Source organism: Rhinoderma darwinii, chromosome 3, assembly GCF_050947455.1.
Source record: "Rhinoderma darwinii isolate aRhiDar2 chromosome 3, aRhiDar2.hap1, whole genome shotgun sequence".
NCBI classification, from domain to species: Eukaryota; Metazoa; Chordata; class Amphibia; order Anura; family Rhinodermatidae; genus Rhinoderma; species Rhinoderma darwinii.
Window position 1 is genome coordinate 47,297,987 of NC_134689.1, and position 15,145 is coordinate 47,313,131.

Sequence of the window (15,145 nt, forward strand, 5' to 3'; positions counted from 1 at the left end):
ATCACGCTGCATTTCATTTTTTTTGGCAAGCAAGGTGACCAAAAACCTGCAATTCTGATGCTTTTTATAAAAATTTTTTTACGGTGTTCGCCATGTGCTATGATTGACAATTTAACTTTATTCTGTGGGTCGGTACGATTACGGCGATACCATATGTATATAGTTTCTCTTATGCTTTGCAGCGTCTGCACAGAAAAATTACTTTTGTTTCAATTAATTTATTTTTTGTGTCACCATATTCTGAGAGCCATAACTTTTTCATTTTTCCGTCAAAAAAGCTGCGGGAGGGCTTGTTTTTTGCGAGGGGTAGTGACTAAAACAGCGATTCTGGAATAGGTTTTTTATTAATTTTTTTTACGGTGTTCACCGTACAGGTAACATAGCGTGATATTTTTATAGTTTGGGTCATTACGGACGCGGGGATACCACACACGTGTACTTTTTTTTATGTTTTTTTGTTTTTAATATAATAAAAGACTTATAGGAAAAAAAGTCTGTTATAGTGTTTTTTTAAACTCACTTACTTTTTTTACAACATTTTAATTAACTTGTTTTAACTTTTTTTGTGTCCCACTAGGGAACTTGAAGGCATGAAGCCCTGATACCTATTATAATACACTGCACTACTTACATAGTGCAGTGTATTAGAGCTGTCAGCTATTCACTGACAGCAAGCCTATTAGGCTTGGCCTCCCGGCGGGGCCTAATTGGCTTCCGTACTAGGAAGCGATTGTTAGGCTACGGTTGCCATAGCAACCATCGGAAGACTCGCGGGTGCCGATGGTTGTCATTGGCAATCATAGGGTGCGATCTAAGGGGTTAATCGCCCGGATCGGAGACTAGCTCCGGTCCTGGCCGTTAGAGCACGATGTCAGCTGTGACAAACAGCTGACACCCGCGCCCGTGGCAACCATCGTGGTTGCCGACAGGCTACAAGACACTTCGATGCATCGATCGCGTTGATCGATGCATCGAAGGAGTTAATCGGCCGGATCGGAGCCTGGCTCCGGTCCTGGCCATTGCAGAGGGGTGTCGGACAGCTGATTACCAGCGGTGATTGCGCTGGCTCAAGCTGAGCCAGCGCCATCACATACACAACGTCATGGAGCTGTGATTGGTCAGTCAAAGCAGATTGACCAATCACAGCGATTGCCGGCAGGAGACCGCTGTGATTGGTCCCGTCACCTTGTCCTTTGACAGGGTGACAGTTTTTAGCCAGGACACACCGGTGCCTTAAAGCACTTCAATGCAGGACATACCGGTGCGTCCTGGTGCGGTAAGGGGTTAAAGAGGATCTGTCACTAGTTTAGTAATGCCCGATCTCCTAGCTAATCTGATAGGCGCTATCACACTGATAATGCTAGTGAAAATAGTGTCCCAAAGAGTTTATTATTTTAAAAGTTATGAGCTTTTTTTTTAGAAATATGCAAATGAGGCTATACTAGACAAGTGGGTGTCAACACCAGCAATTCTCCTGAGGTGGAGCCACCTCACAGCCACCGACGCTGTCCTATCAGCATGAAGCTGCTTCACACACAGTGTGACAGACTGAGGCTGGAGGAAAGGGGGACCACTTCAAAATAGCCATATTTCCGCCTGTGGACCACCTAGAACAGTGGTTCTTGTGGCATATGAAAGATCGTAGTTCTAGCTGTGAAACAACTTGAGGTATCACCAGTTGAAAATACAGTCAGGAATGGAAGCTGTATACTATATGATCAGGCTGTGTTGCTTGGCTAGGAAGAGGATAAGCTGTATGACGCTGATTGGACAGTGTCATACAGAAAACATTACACAGCCCAGAGTGAAAAGAAAGAGTAACTTACCATTTGGCAAGTATAGCCAAATTAGCATATTCAGAAAAATGCACATAATGGTTGTGTATCAAAAGAGGCATGGACTCGCATTGAAGGATTATAAAAATATTACCAGTTTACAAAGCTTTAGTGCGGCCTCATCTAGAATATGCAGTTCAGTTCTGGGCTCCAGTTCATAGGAAGGATGCCCTGGAGTTGGAAAAAATACAAGGAACAGCAACTAATCTAATAAGGGGCATGGGAAATTAAAGTTATGATGAAAGATTAAAAGAATTAAACCTATTTGGTCTAGAAAAGGGATGACTTAGGCTATGTTCACACAGAGTTTTTTCCATTTGGAAGTTTGAGGCAGAATTTCTTCTCCCTGCACGGCCATTGTGCGCTGCAGGCATAAAACGCAGTGAAACACGCTTTCTCTGCCTCTCATTGAAGTCAATGGGAGGTCAGAGGCGTTAACGGCCGAAGATAGTGAATGGCCCTTCTTTCTCCCGCGAGGCGGTTTTACCGCTAGCGGGAGAAAACCGCCCCCGCCTCCCATTGAAATCAATTGGAGGCATTTTCGGGCCATTTTTGACGAGTTTTGCGGCGCGGTTTCCGCGTCAAAAAAACTCTGTGTGAACATAGCCTAAGGGGTGGGGGGTTGACATGATTAACTTCTATAAATATATGAATGGCCCATACAAGAAATATAGTGGAAACCTGTTCCATGTAAAACCCCCTCAAAAGACAAGGAGGCACTCCCTCCGTCTGGGAAAAAAAAAAAGTGAAATTTCCAGAGGCGACAAGACTCCTTTACTGTGAGAACTGTGAATCTATGGAAAAGCCGACCGCAGGAGCCGTCACAGCAGGATCGGTAGATGGTTTTAAAAAAGGGTTGGATAATTTCCTAGAATCCAAAAAAAAATATCAGCTCCTATGTGAATGTGTAGAATTCTTGTTTTGTCCCTTCCCTTTTTCCGATCCCTTGGTTGAACTTGAAGGACTTGTCTTTTTTCAACTGTACAAATGACGTAACTATGTATGTAACTTTGCAAATAATCTCAATTTTTGAAAAAAGTATTACACTGTAGTTATCAGCATGACAGCAACCGATTGGTACCCAGCGATTTTATTGCGGGAGGGGGGGGGGGGGGGATCTGGGGACAGAGGGTTGCAGGCCCTCAATGCATGAGAGCCGACACCCAAAGCATATGGCATGGGAACAGCGCCTGAGCCCTCACCATCTTTGGGTAGGGCACATCTGACATAACTGTAGACGGGTGTCGCTTAACGGTTAATAACCCAAAAAAAAGTAATGTAGGAGAAAAAAAAAAAAAAAAACATACTCTGGGTTACAATTCAGTTTCTGGAGCTCTTCCTGCAGACAGGGTGTAGGAGCCTTGAGGGAAGTTGGTGGTAGTATGTTCCTCTCTTGGAGAAGATTCACACCTCGAAGCTCGTCCAGCTGCTGAGCTTGATGAATACTCAAACCTCCTACTGATGACACCAAATTGTTCACTCCAAAGTTGGGCTAGAGGGGAAAACAAAACAAAAGAAGGATACACTACTGTAGATAAAGGGGATATAGTCAGAAAACAGAAGCCATAAAACGACATTTGTATTTTTTTCTTACAGATTTTAATTTAATGAACTACAGAAACAATAGTAAGTAATGCATTTTTAAAAAACTTGTCGAACGTGAAGAACCAGTTTAAAGAGAACCTGTATGAGGCCCTATCCAAGCTGAACTTTCTAAATCTTGGAAGACAGAAGTGAGCCATAGTGCTGCGGGGACGTGCATCACATCAGCCCCCTCAGCTATGATACAAGTCCAATAGGGCTCACAGAGGGAAAGTACATATGTGACAAGTTATTTTCTGCTCCATCGGTTGGATCTTGCAGATTTGAAAATTCCGCAGTTTATAGCACCGGTCATTGGAATAGGCCACTTTGCATTTATTAGAAGCATGTGGGTTTATATGTTAGAATATCACTGATCAAGATCTAATTGTGCTAAAATACCCTGAAGTGCGGAGTTAATATGCCTTTCCTTATTTATCATTAACCCCTTAAGGACGCAGCCTAGTTTGGGCCTTAAGGCTCAGAGCCCATTTTTCAAATCTGACATATTTCACTTTATGTGGTAATAACGTCGGGATGCTTAAACCTATCCAAGCGATTCTGAGATTGTTTTCTCGTGACACATTGGGCTTCATGTTCGTGTTAAAATTTGGTCGATATATTCAGTGTTTATTGGTGAAAAATTGCAAAATTTAGAGAAAATTTTGAAAAAATAGCAGTTTTCTGAATTTAAATGCATCTGCTTGTAAAACAGACGGTTATACCACCCAAAATAGTTACTAGTTCACATTTCCCATATGTCTACTTTAGATTGGCATCGTTTTTTTAACATTCTTTTATTTTTCTTGGACGTTACAAGGCTTAGAACATAAACAGCAATTTCTCATATTTTTAAGAAAATTTCAAAAGCCTTTTTTTTAAGGTACCTCTTGAGTTCTGAAGTGGCTTTGAGGGGCCTATGTATTAGAAACCCTGATAAAACACCCTATTTTAAAAACTAGACCCCTCAAAGTATTCAAAACAGCATTTAGAAAGTTTTTTAACCCTTCAGGCATTTCACAGGAATTAAAGCAAAGTGGAGGTGAAATTTGCAAATTTCATTTTTCTTGCTGAATTTAAATTTTATTAAAAATTTTTAGTGTAACACAGAAGGTTTTACCAGAGAAACACTACTAAATATGTATTGTCCAGATCTGCTGTTTTTAGAAATGTCCCACATGTGGCTCTAGTGCGCTCGTGGACTAAAACACAAGCCCTAGAAGCAAAGAAGCACCTAGTGCATTTTGAGGCCTCTTTTTTATTAGAATATATTTTAGGCAGCATGCCAGGTTTGAAGAGGTGTTGAGGTGCCAAAACAGTAGGAATCCCCCAATAGTGACCCCATTTTGGAAACTACACCCCTCAAGGAATTCATTTATGGTTGTTGTTACCATTTTGACCACACATTTTTTTCACAGCACGTATTTGAATTGGGCTGTGAAATGAAAAAAACAATTTTTTCCAATAAAATGCCATTTGTGATCAAAATTTCTTCTTTTCACAGGGAACAAAATACCCCATTTTGTTGCCCAATTTGTCCTTAGTGTGGCAATACCCCATTTGTGGTGATAAACTGCCGTTTGGGCACACGGCAGGGCTCAGAAGGAAAAGACCACCATTTGGCCTACTGGGTATTTTCTATTGCAAAGTCATGTATGCAGAAGCACCTGAAGTACCAGTACAGTTGAAACCCGCAAGAAGTGACCCCGTTTTAAAAACTACACCCTTAAGGCATTCATCTAAAGGTGTAGTGAGCATTTTGACTGGAGACCTACACCACATAAATTGTAATGTGGGTTCTCCTGGGTACGGCAATACCCTACATGTGGCTGTTATCAGCTACCTGGGCACACAGCAGGGCCCAGAGGGGAAAGACGAGGGGGGATAAGCTGTGCGGAGTGCATCAGGGTAAGCAAAACTGGGGTAGATTAAAAATCAAGGACTGTATGATACATCTTAAAACACTCTTTCATACAGAGCTCTGGTTATTCGGGACACGTGTCACATTAATATATTGTGTCATCCCTTATCGCCCTCTTATAGCAGACTTTGCACCTCTTTTGACTTTTTCCCTTCTTGCCAGTTTGGGGAACTTCTCCTGGAAAGTGTTGCCACCCTGGTATGATGCATTTGGCCCCGCTTCCAGAAGTACTGGGTGCCCCCCCTTCTTGGTCCCTAAAGATTAGGTTCTTGATAATCACCTCTTGAAATTCCAGGAAAGTTCCCGTCTGGCCTGCACATCGACATATCACGTACACATTGTACAATGTCATCTGTATGATGTGCCCGGCTAGCTTCTTATACCACACCGCATGGCGCTGTAGGGCTTCAGGACTTGATCTGGCAAGTCCATCCCTCCCATGTACCTATTGTAGTCCAGGATGAAGTCTGGTTTGGGGGTGGCCTTCCCTTCATATATCCTAAATCTGTAGGTATACCCTGATGCCCTCTCGCACAGCTTATACATCTTCACGCCATACCTTGCCCTCTTACCCGGCAGGTACTCGCGGAATTGAACCCTCCCTTTAAAATGTACCAGGGACACATCAATAGAAATACACTTCTCGGGGGTGTATGCTTGGGAAAACCGGGCACTGAAACGGTCTAATAGGGGTCTCCGTTTATACAAACGGTCAAAACTGGGGTCATCTCGGTGTGGGCACGGCTCATTATCAGTATAATGTAAGAAGCGAAGTATTGCCTCATTTATTTATTTTTTTAGGTTACAGTTCAGAAGTTGCTTTGAGGGGCCCATATATTAGAAACCCCTATCAAACACCCCATTTTAGAAACTAGACCCCTCAAAGTATTCACAATAGCATTTAGAAAGTTTATGAACCCTTTAGGTGTTTCACAGAAATTTAGCGCAAAGTAGAGGTGAAATTTCCTTTTTTTTTTTTGTCAGAAAATCCTCTTTATACCATTTTTTTTATAACACAAAAGGATTTATCAGAGAAACGCAACTCAATACTTATTGCCCAGATTCTGCAGTTTTGAGAAATATCCCACATGGGGCCCTAGTGTGATAATGGACTGAAGCACCGGCCTCCGAAGCAAAGGAGCACCTAGTGGATTTTGAGGCCTCCTTTTTATTAGGCACCATGTCCGGTTTGAAGAGGTCTTGTGGTGCCAAAACATTGGAAACCCCCCAAAAGTGACCCCAATTTTGAAACTAGACCCCTTGAGGAATCCATTGTAGTTTTCTTGGGGTGCATGCGGCTTTTTGATCAGTTTTTATTCTATTTTTAGGTGGTGTGGTGACTAAAAAACAGCAATTCTACTATTGTTTTTTTTTTTTTACAGCGTTCACCGTGCGCTATAAATGACATTCACTTTATTCTGCGGGGCGATACGATTACGGCGATACCAGATGTTTATAGTTTTTTTAATGTCTTATGGCGTTTGCACAATAAAATAAGTTTTGTAAAAATTCATTCACTTTTTGTGTTACCTTATTCTAAGAGCCAGAACTTTTTTATTTTTCAATCAATAAAGCCGTGCGAGGACTTTTTTGTTGCGTAACGAACTGTAGTTTCGATCAGCACCATTTTTCGGTACATGCGACTTTTTGATCTTTTTATTACATTTTTTGGGAGGTGAAGTGACCAAACAATTGTGATTGTGGTACGGTTTATTATAATTTTTTTTTTACGGCGTTCACCGTGCGGGATAAATAATGAAATAATTTTGTAGTTCAGGCCGTTACGGACACGGCGATACCAATTGTGTATAGTTTATTTGTTTATATATTTTTATTAATAATAAATGACTGATAAGGTAAACTTTTATTTTCTTATTTTTACACATCTTTTTTTAACATTTTTTTAACTTTATTACTTTGTCCCACTAGGGGACTTGAGGGCAGGAGGCCCTGATCGCAATTCTAATACACTGCACTACATGCGTAGTGCAGTGTATTAGAACTGTCAGCTACTCACTGACAGCAAGCATAGTGGGTCCTGACGTTGTCAGGACCCACTAGGCTTCCGTCTAAGGCATAGCCGGACGCCATTGTTTGGTGTCCGGTTGCCATAGTCACCATCGACGGCCGCTATTGTGTAGCAGGCCGGCGATGGCAGCTTAACCCCTAAAAAGCCGTGATCTCTATAGAACGCGGCTTTTAAGGGGTTAATCAGCGGGGACACAGCGATCGGTCCCCGCTGTAGGAGCTGTGACAGCTGCTGAACAAGACAGCAGCTGTCACAGCTCCTGTATGTGTCGGGAGGACGGCCGAAACGGCCGTTACTCCCGAGACGTACTATTAGGTCATGGAGCGCGAACGATACAGCTGCCATGACCTAATAGTACGTCCAGGAGCGGGAAGGGGTTAAAGGAATCGTGCGCGGGCACTTTTTAAAGGAGATTCTTATCAGTCAGCGTCTCTTGAAGTACCACAGACACGTCCTTCCCAGAACGGCTGCACAAAGATGATCTTTTGAGGTCATACATTTTTTTCTCACTCTGTCCAAAATGTTAGATATATGATGCACGGTCCATACTTTGTAAGTGGGTTTATACCTGTAGCACAATGTGATGGCTAATAATTAACCTTATATTGTGGTAGAATGGATTACACTACATTTTGCTTGATTGGCACTGGTCTCCGTCTAGAAACAATTATATATTTATAAAATGGTCGATTTATAGCAAACTATGATATATTCAGTGGTGATAGTTTAGTTGATAAAGGTTTGATATCCAAGAGGCACTCTAAAACAATAACACCAGCCTGCCAGGAAACAGGCGTACGCTCTACCTGTGATAGAGGTTGTGGTCTGTTAGGGTACTGCTGGCTGGTGGGTGTTAATCCTGGGCCCCCTGCTGGAAAGACATTCTGGTAACCAGGTGGTAATGATGGGTATGCATTCCTTGTTATTTTAGGATTCTGAGGTGGTGCAGGCTGCACAGGTTGAACCATTCCTATAGTAAGAAAAAGCAACGAAATATATATTAAACAAACAAAACAAAAAAACACAAATCTTTGTATTACAACTCTTCTTCTAATTTGCACAGCATGGGACAAGCAGCATATCAATAAACATACATAGCTAAATGGTAGCAAGTAAGAAAATGTAACCCCTCAAGGCAAAAAAAAAAAAAGTATTCTGGTCTTAAAGAGGCTCTGTTACCACATTAGAAGTGCCCTATCTACTACATAAGGACATCGGCGCTGTAATGTAAGTGACCGTAATGCTTTTTATTTTTAAAAAACAAATCTGTTTTCACCACTTTATTAGCGATTTTAGATTTATGCTAATGAATTGCTTAATGCCCAAGTGGGCCTCTTTTCACTTTAGACCAAGTGGGCGTTGTACAGGAGTGTATGACGTGGACCAATCAGCATCATGCACTCCTCTCTATTCATTTAGGCAGCGCATAGGGATCCTTTTAGATCGCTATGTGCTGTCTTATACGGACACATTAACAATACTGAAGTGTTTAGACAGTGAATAGACATTCCCCGGGATGTCTATTCACAATCTCTGCACTTCGTTACTCTGTCTGTGGTAGTTACAGCAGAGGAAGCGTAATCTCGTTGTAACCTGTAATTTACAGCGTAATCTCGCGAGATTACGCGTCCTCTGCTGTAACTACCATAGACAGAGTAATGAAGTGCAGAGATTGTGAATAGACATCCCGGGGAATGTCTATTCACTGTCTAAACACTTCAGTATTGTTAATGTGTCCGTATAAGACAGCACATAGCGATCTAAAAGGATCCCTATGCGCTGCCTAAATGAATAGAGAGGAGTGCATGATGCTGATTGGTCAGCGTCATACACTCCTGTACAACGCCCACTTGGTCTAAAGTGAAAAGAGGCCCACTTGGGCATTAAGCAACTCATTAGCATAAATCTAAAATCGCTAATAAAGTGGTGAAAACAGCAAAAAGCATTACTGTCACCTACATTATAGCACCGATCTCCTTATGTAGGAAATCGGGCACTTATAATGTGGTGACAGAGCCTCTTTAAGGACGCAGCTAATTTTTTCATTGTTTTCATCACCGCATTCCAAATGCTATAACTTTAGTTTTTTTTACTATTTTGATTAACTTTTATAAAAGGAGAAAATAAAAATTGTATTTAAAATCGTGGAATATTTTGATCGCTTCTATAATACATTGAAATACGCCTAACAGGCCCATACACTTGGGAAACCTGGGGGCCTTGTCAGGCGCAATGTTTTCATGACAACCCATCGATCAAATCGCATCGTGTGGGGCACCAACGGGGTAAAAAAAAAAAAAGAACAAAAAATACCTTAGGTGCCGCGGTCACTATCGACTTATGGCACCTAAGGTATTAAACACCCAAAACCAGAGTTCTCTATTAGAGCAGGGTGTCAGATGTAACTTACAGCTAGCACCAGAACAGTCACTGTGCCGTAATAGTATGGCAGTTCATGGGAAACAACCCACAAAATACTATTCCAGGGTGTGAAGGGGTTAGTGGACAAAGACAATGATCTCTTCTAATGCCTAATTTTCCAACCAGGGCTACATTTATCCCAGGACGTACACGCCACATCCCTAGCAGGTACTTGCATGTACTGTCCTTATGCTGTGCTTTTCTATTGTGCAGCACAGTGTAGGATCACAGCCCTAGGAGTAGGTTGAAAAAGAATATGTGTCCAATTTTGAAAAATAATGACAGACAGGAGAACAAACAGCCTTAGGGGGAGTTCACACTGAGTTTTTTGATGCAGAAACCGCGCCGCAAAATGCGCCAAAAAACGGCCGAAAATGCCTCCCATTGATTTCAATGGGAGGCGGAGGCTTTTTTTCCCCCCGCGAGCGGAAAAACCAGCTCGCGGGAAAAAGATGGGACATGCCCTATCTTTGGGCATTTACATCTCTGACCTCCCATTGACCTCCTGCAAAAAACTGTGTGAACTCACCCTTAAAGGGGTTTAGTAAAAAATATTTTCAATTATGTGTATGAGTAAATGGAGGGGGTCCCCTGTTCAATATCCAAATCTCTTGGCCAAAGTGGGAAGCAGTTACAAACAGCATTGCTCTAAAGGTCCTATCTTGTAATAAAGAGACAAACCATTGATCCAAGGCAGGATCACACAAGCGTGCGTGTTTTCCCGGCTTTACTGCCAAGCTTCTCCACAGATTACAGCGGATTGTTAGGCCTCATGCACACGAACGTAAAAATGCCCGTAATTACGGGCCCATAGACCTCTATTGGCCACGGGTACCTTACCGTTTGATTACCGGAAGGTGCCCGTGCCGTTGAAAAATATGGAACATGTCCTATTTCAGGCCGTAATAACGGCACGGGCATGCCCATAGAGATGGGTGGCTATACTTAGATCAGGGATAGATGGAGGCACAAAGGATAACGATGATTATTAGTGTGTAAGACTGCGTGCAGGGAGGGAGCTGCCTGGAATTATAGCAGGGAATGACCCTGTGAACATAAAGAGGCGTGGCAGTATGCAAATAGCGGAGATGCTTTGGAGGAAGGGGGGATGCAAGCTGTTTCCTCAGATGAAGCAGGGGATCATGGGTATGGTGGGTTACAAGACAGGAAAAAGCCAGGACCAGAAGCAAGGGATGTAAACAAACGGAAAGAGCAGCTTTGACGATGGAGATCAAACAGAAACTGGTTAGAAGTTTTGTAGGGGGTATTAGGGAAGGCAAACCAAGGCTGGAGCATACTTTTTAGATTTTTTTTTTTTCCTGGACAACCCCCTTAAGATAAAGACAACACGAGTAAGCAAGAATGCAGCTTTTAAATGATCATTCTATTTCCGGAGATAAAGATTTATTCAAAACCTAGATCACCCATGTGAAAAAGTAATTGACCCCCTAAACCTAACATCTGGCTAGTGGGTGGAACAACAACTCCAATACAGCGCTTGCGATAACTTGTAAAGAGTCTTTTACATCGCTGTGGAGGAACTTTGGCCCACTCTTCTTTGCAGAACGGTCTTAATTCGCCACATTGGAGGGTTTGAGCATGAACTACCAGTTTAAGATCTTTCCACAGCATCTTGAAACATTCAAGTGTGACAAATATGGAAGAATAGAAAAAATTGGGAAAATCCCCTTTAAAGCACTTTACCCTGTAAGGCTCTGTTCACACTTGTGCTAGTTCTTTACCTGGAGTCCATGTTCATTTCTGATGTTCCAGAATAGCATAGCATGCTATCAATGGAGAAAAGAAAACGGACCACATGTTTCATATCCATTATGGATTCTATAAGTGTAGATGGCACATGGCAGATTTATTGTAGGAATCTCGGTGGCTGTCCTACTCATATGAATGGAGCTTACAAAACTCAATGCACATGCTGCAGAAACAACCCCATGTATGTGTATGGAATGGATTAATCGTTGACATTTTAGGAACAAATATACTCCAGTGGGAACAGAGCCAAAAACTCAATGTCCAAAGATATTTAACTATTTAAAATTATTCAAAATATTATTTTAAGTACTGTATTGTCACTGTAAAAACGAACATCAGCGGCGCTCAACAGACCCGATTGACTTAAAATGAGGTCTGTCGGGTTCCACAGAAGTGTCCACGCAGCAATATTTTTTCCATCAAAGCCAGAATTTCCAACCAAGGCTCTTAATGGTGCCTCAGACGCAGATGTAAATAGAGCCTAACCACCTACACATGCTGTAAAGATAGAAGGAATCCGTAGAGAAATGGTAGGAACGTACCCATGAATCCACCACCTTCTATCGTGTCGTAGCTGTTCTGAACTGAAGTGCCGTCACTGGTTGGGAGCTGTGCAACACCTGACAAAACACAAACAGAAACAGAAATATTTCATATTAGAGAAAAAAGGTCTACAGCTGTATGCCAATAAGGTGTTCTTTTTGACTTAGGCTCTGTTCGCACTTGTGTGAACAGCAACCGCAATACATTCCTGGGTCAGTCTCGTAACGGATACCACAGGCGTCTGTCGGACTCCGCTGACTTACAATGCGGTCTGTTGTTTTAACAGGAAAAATAGCATGCAGCGCTAGTTTTCCAGTCTATTCTAGCAGAATATGCGCCGGAGCCTCAGACGCAAATGTGAACATTTTATTCCATCTGAAATAGAGCGAAGATGCCTTGAAAGACGACGACGTTAAGTAATGTAACAGTGCTACCTGCTAGTTTACAGCCATGGCCACCTCCATGCAACTTTACGGCACCTGCTAGTCCAAGTGTGTGATTAATCAGCTATCCCAAGCACACACACCACAAAAGGTGTCTGAAGTCCACACAACTTTTATTATACTCAGATCTTCAAAAAAGAAAAAAAAAAAAAAGGACCAATAAAGCAGGAATAGGAAGTTTTGGGTGAATATAAAAGTTTGTGAAAAGTTCAATACAAAAAGGATTTTTAAAAATCCCAAAAAGTTAATATATCCATTACAATAGCCACAGCCAGGCATTTACAGCTGTGACAAAATAATGCAAATTGGTTACAAGCACGAATATATATATATATATATATATATATATATATATATATATATATATATATATATATTTTTTTTTTTTTTTTTTTTTTAAAGCCCCAAAAACAAACGTACATTTACGTTCATACTTTGAAATAGTGGCCATTCAACATCTGGTCATCACCAGCACATTTCACTTGCACACCAGACAGCTGCTATACTACAAAAATCTAAATTTGTTTCCAATACAAATAATACATCAGTTATAAAAAAAATTAAATGTATGCATTTACACTCACAATCGCCTTTTTTATTTTAAAGAAAAAAATTGCATGTACCGTATTTTTCGGACTATAAGACGCAGTTTTTAGAAAGAATAAATCAGTGCCGGTCCCCCTGACCGCTCCTTACTTAACCCCTTCCCGACCTGTGATGTGCCATCATGGAGCGGGGAGTGGGATGATGTATGTAGCGATGTCGCTGTTCCTAGCCGATTAACTAGTTAAATGCCGTGGTCAATAGCGACCGTGGCATTTATAGTGGTTTTCCCATGAAGGACATTTAGGACATATCCACAGGATATCTTCAGAAAAAGTGTGGTGAACAGCAGCACACGTCTCCCAAGTTTCAATCAATATGTTCTTTTATTGGTCAAACATCCAGTAAAAAAATTACAACGTTTCGACCCGTGACAAGTGGAGGGTCTTGATTTTTGACCAATAAAAGAACATATTGATTGAAACTGGGGAGACGTGTGCTGCTGTTCACCACGCTTTTTCTGAAGATTACATTACGTCAGACTGGGTTTGTCTGATCTTATGCATGACACCGCTCCTGAGAACGGGATTTGTGCGGCTTCAAATATTGTATTTTTTGGAATATCCACAGGATATGTCATAAATGTCAGATAGATGCGGACCCGCATCTATCTCTGGAACAGGGCACCCTAAACCCCGTTCTATCCTACCCGGCTCCGCTGTCTTACGGTCACTACCTGGTTACATGGTCGAGTTACGGAAACAGCGTAACTCGCTGAGCTGCGCAGTTTCCGTAACTGCAATTTAAAAATTGGTATCGCTGCGTCCTTAAAAGTCCGAAACTATTACAATATAGCATTATTTAACTCACACAGTGCACGGCGTAAATAAAATAAATTTAAAACCTCAGAATCCTTGTCTTTTGGTCACCATAGCGCTAAAAAAAAATTAAATAAAAAATGATAAAAAACTCGTATGTACCAAAAAAATGGTGCTAATAAAAACTACAGCTCGTCCCGCAAAAATTAAGCCCTCACACCGCTCAAATGATGGAAAAATATAAGTTATGGCTTTCAGAATGTGGTGAAACTGAACAAAAATGTTTTTAACCAATAGTTTTTTTCTTTGTAAAAGTAGTAAGATATGAAATTTTTTCCTATTTTCTGTCGTCTAAAACCTGGGTGTGTCTTATGGTCTGAAAAATACAGTAAATTAAAATTTACCACTATGGCGCATACAAACCACACACTATCACCACTGGCACGTGTGCATTACGTGCATACACACTATATATATATATATATATATATATATATATATATATATATGGGTGTGTTAATTCGACAGATCTTTCGTGGAACTAGTTAGAAAAGATCAGTCACGGTGACAATCAGCACATGGAAATGCTATTTCTGACTGATAGAAATCTCTGCCATAGCCTAAAGGGGTTGGCCAGGAATACATTTTATTTTTATTTTAACCTAATGCGACATTTACAATTACTTTTCTAATATAATGTTTGTTTATATATGGCAGCGTTACCTACTTATTTGCGGTCACGTAAAAATTTTATTTTCTGGTGACCGTCTTTGCACAGCCAGCGCTTCCGGCTGAACAAAAGCATGGCGCTCCATCAACTACATTTACAGGCAGTGGGCTGGGCGGATGTTTCATTAGCTCTCCAGAGCTCCGCCTCTGGTCCCACTGCCTGCAGACGTAGTTGACGAGCCGTGCCTCTGTTCAGTCGGAAGTGCTGGCTGAGCAAAGACCGGAGCGTCACCAATCATGGTACACGCCCTCTCCTCCTTCTTCACTCTTGGAGCTCCCGCACTGCTGAGCCCTATTCACACGACAGGGGATCTCAGCCGGGTGACGGACGTTTTTTGAACATTACCGGGCCGTCTAAAAAGTGGAGCATGCCCTATTTTGGCCCGTTCTCCTGGCCGCACGGCTTCCATAGAAGTCTATGGGGCCGTGTAAAGCACAGCTGTCACTTGGATGTGATCTGAGTGACGGCAGTGCTTTCTGTCGCTCGCTCTATACTCCTCCACACAGTGCGA

The 15,145-nt window shown here is 41.7% G+C and overlaps 1 protein-coding gene across 2 annotated transcripts in view; it reads right to left on the reverse strand.

Moving 5' to 3' along the window:
• Positions 1-15,145, reverse strand: part of SEC24A (SEC24 homolog A, COPII component) — a 129,931-nt gene that overhangs the window by 75,092 nt on the left and 39,694 nt on the right. For both annotated transcript variants that reach the window (XM_075856331.1, XM_075856330.1), the window contains exons 4-6: positions 12,100-12,177; positions 8,173-8,336; positions 3,143-3,327 (exon numbers count right to left, since the gene is read on the reverse strand). In XM_075856331.1, the coding sequence (XP_075712446.1) occupies positions 3,143-3,327; positions 8,173-8,336; positions 12,100-12,177 (427 nt within the window). The remainder of the gene's footprint in view (positions 1-3,142; positions 3,328-8,172; positions 8,337-12,099; positions 12,178-15,145) is intronic.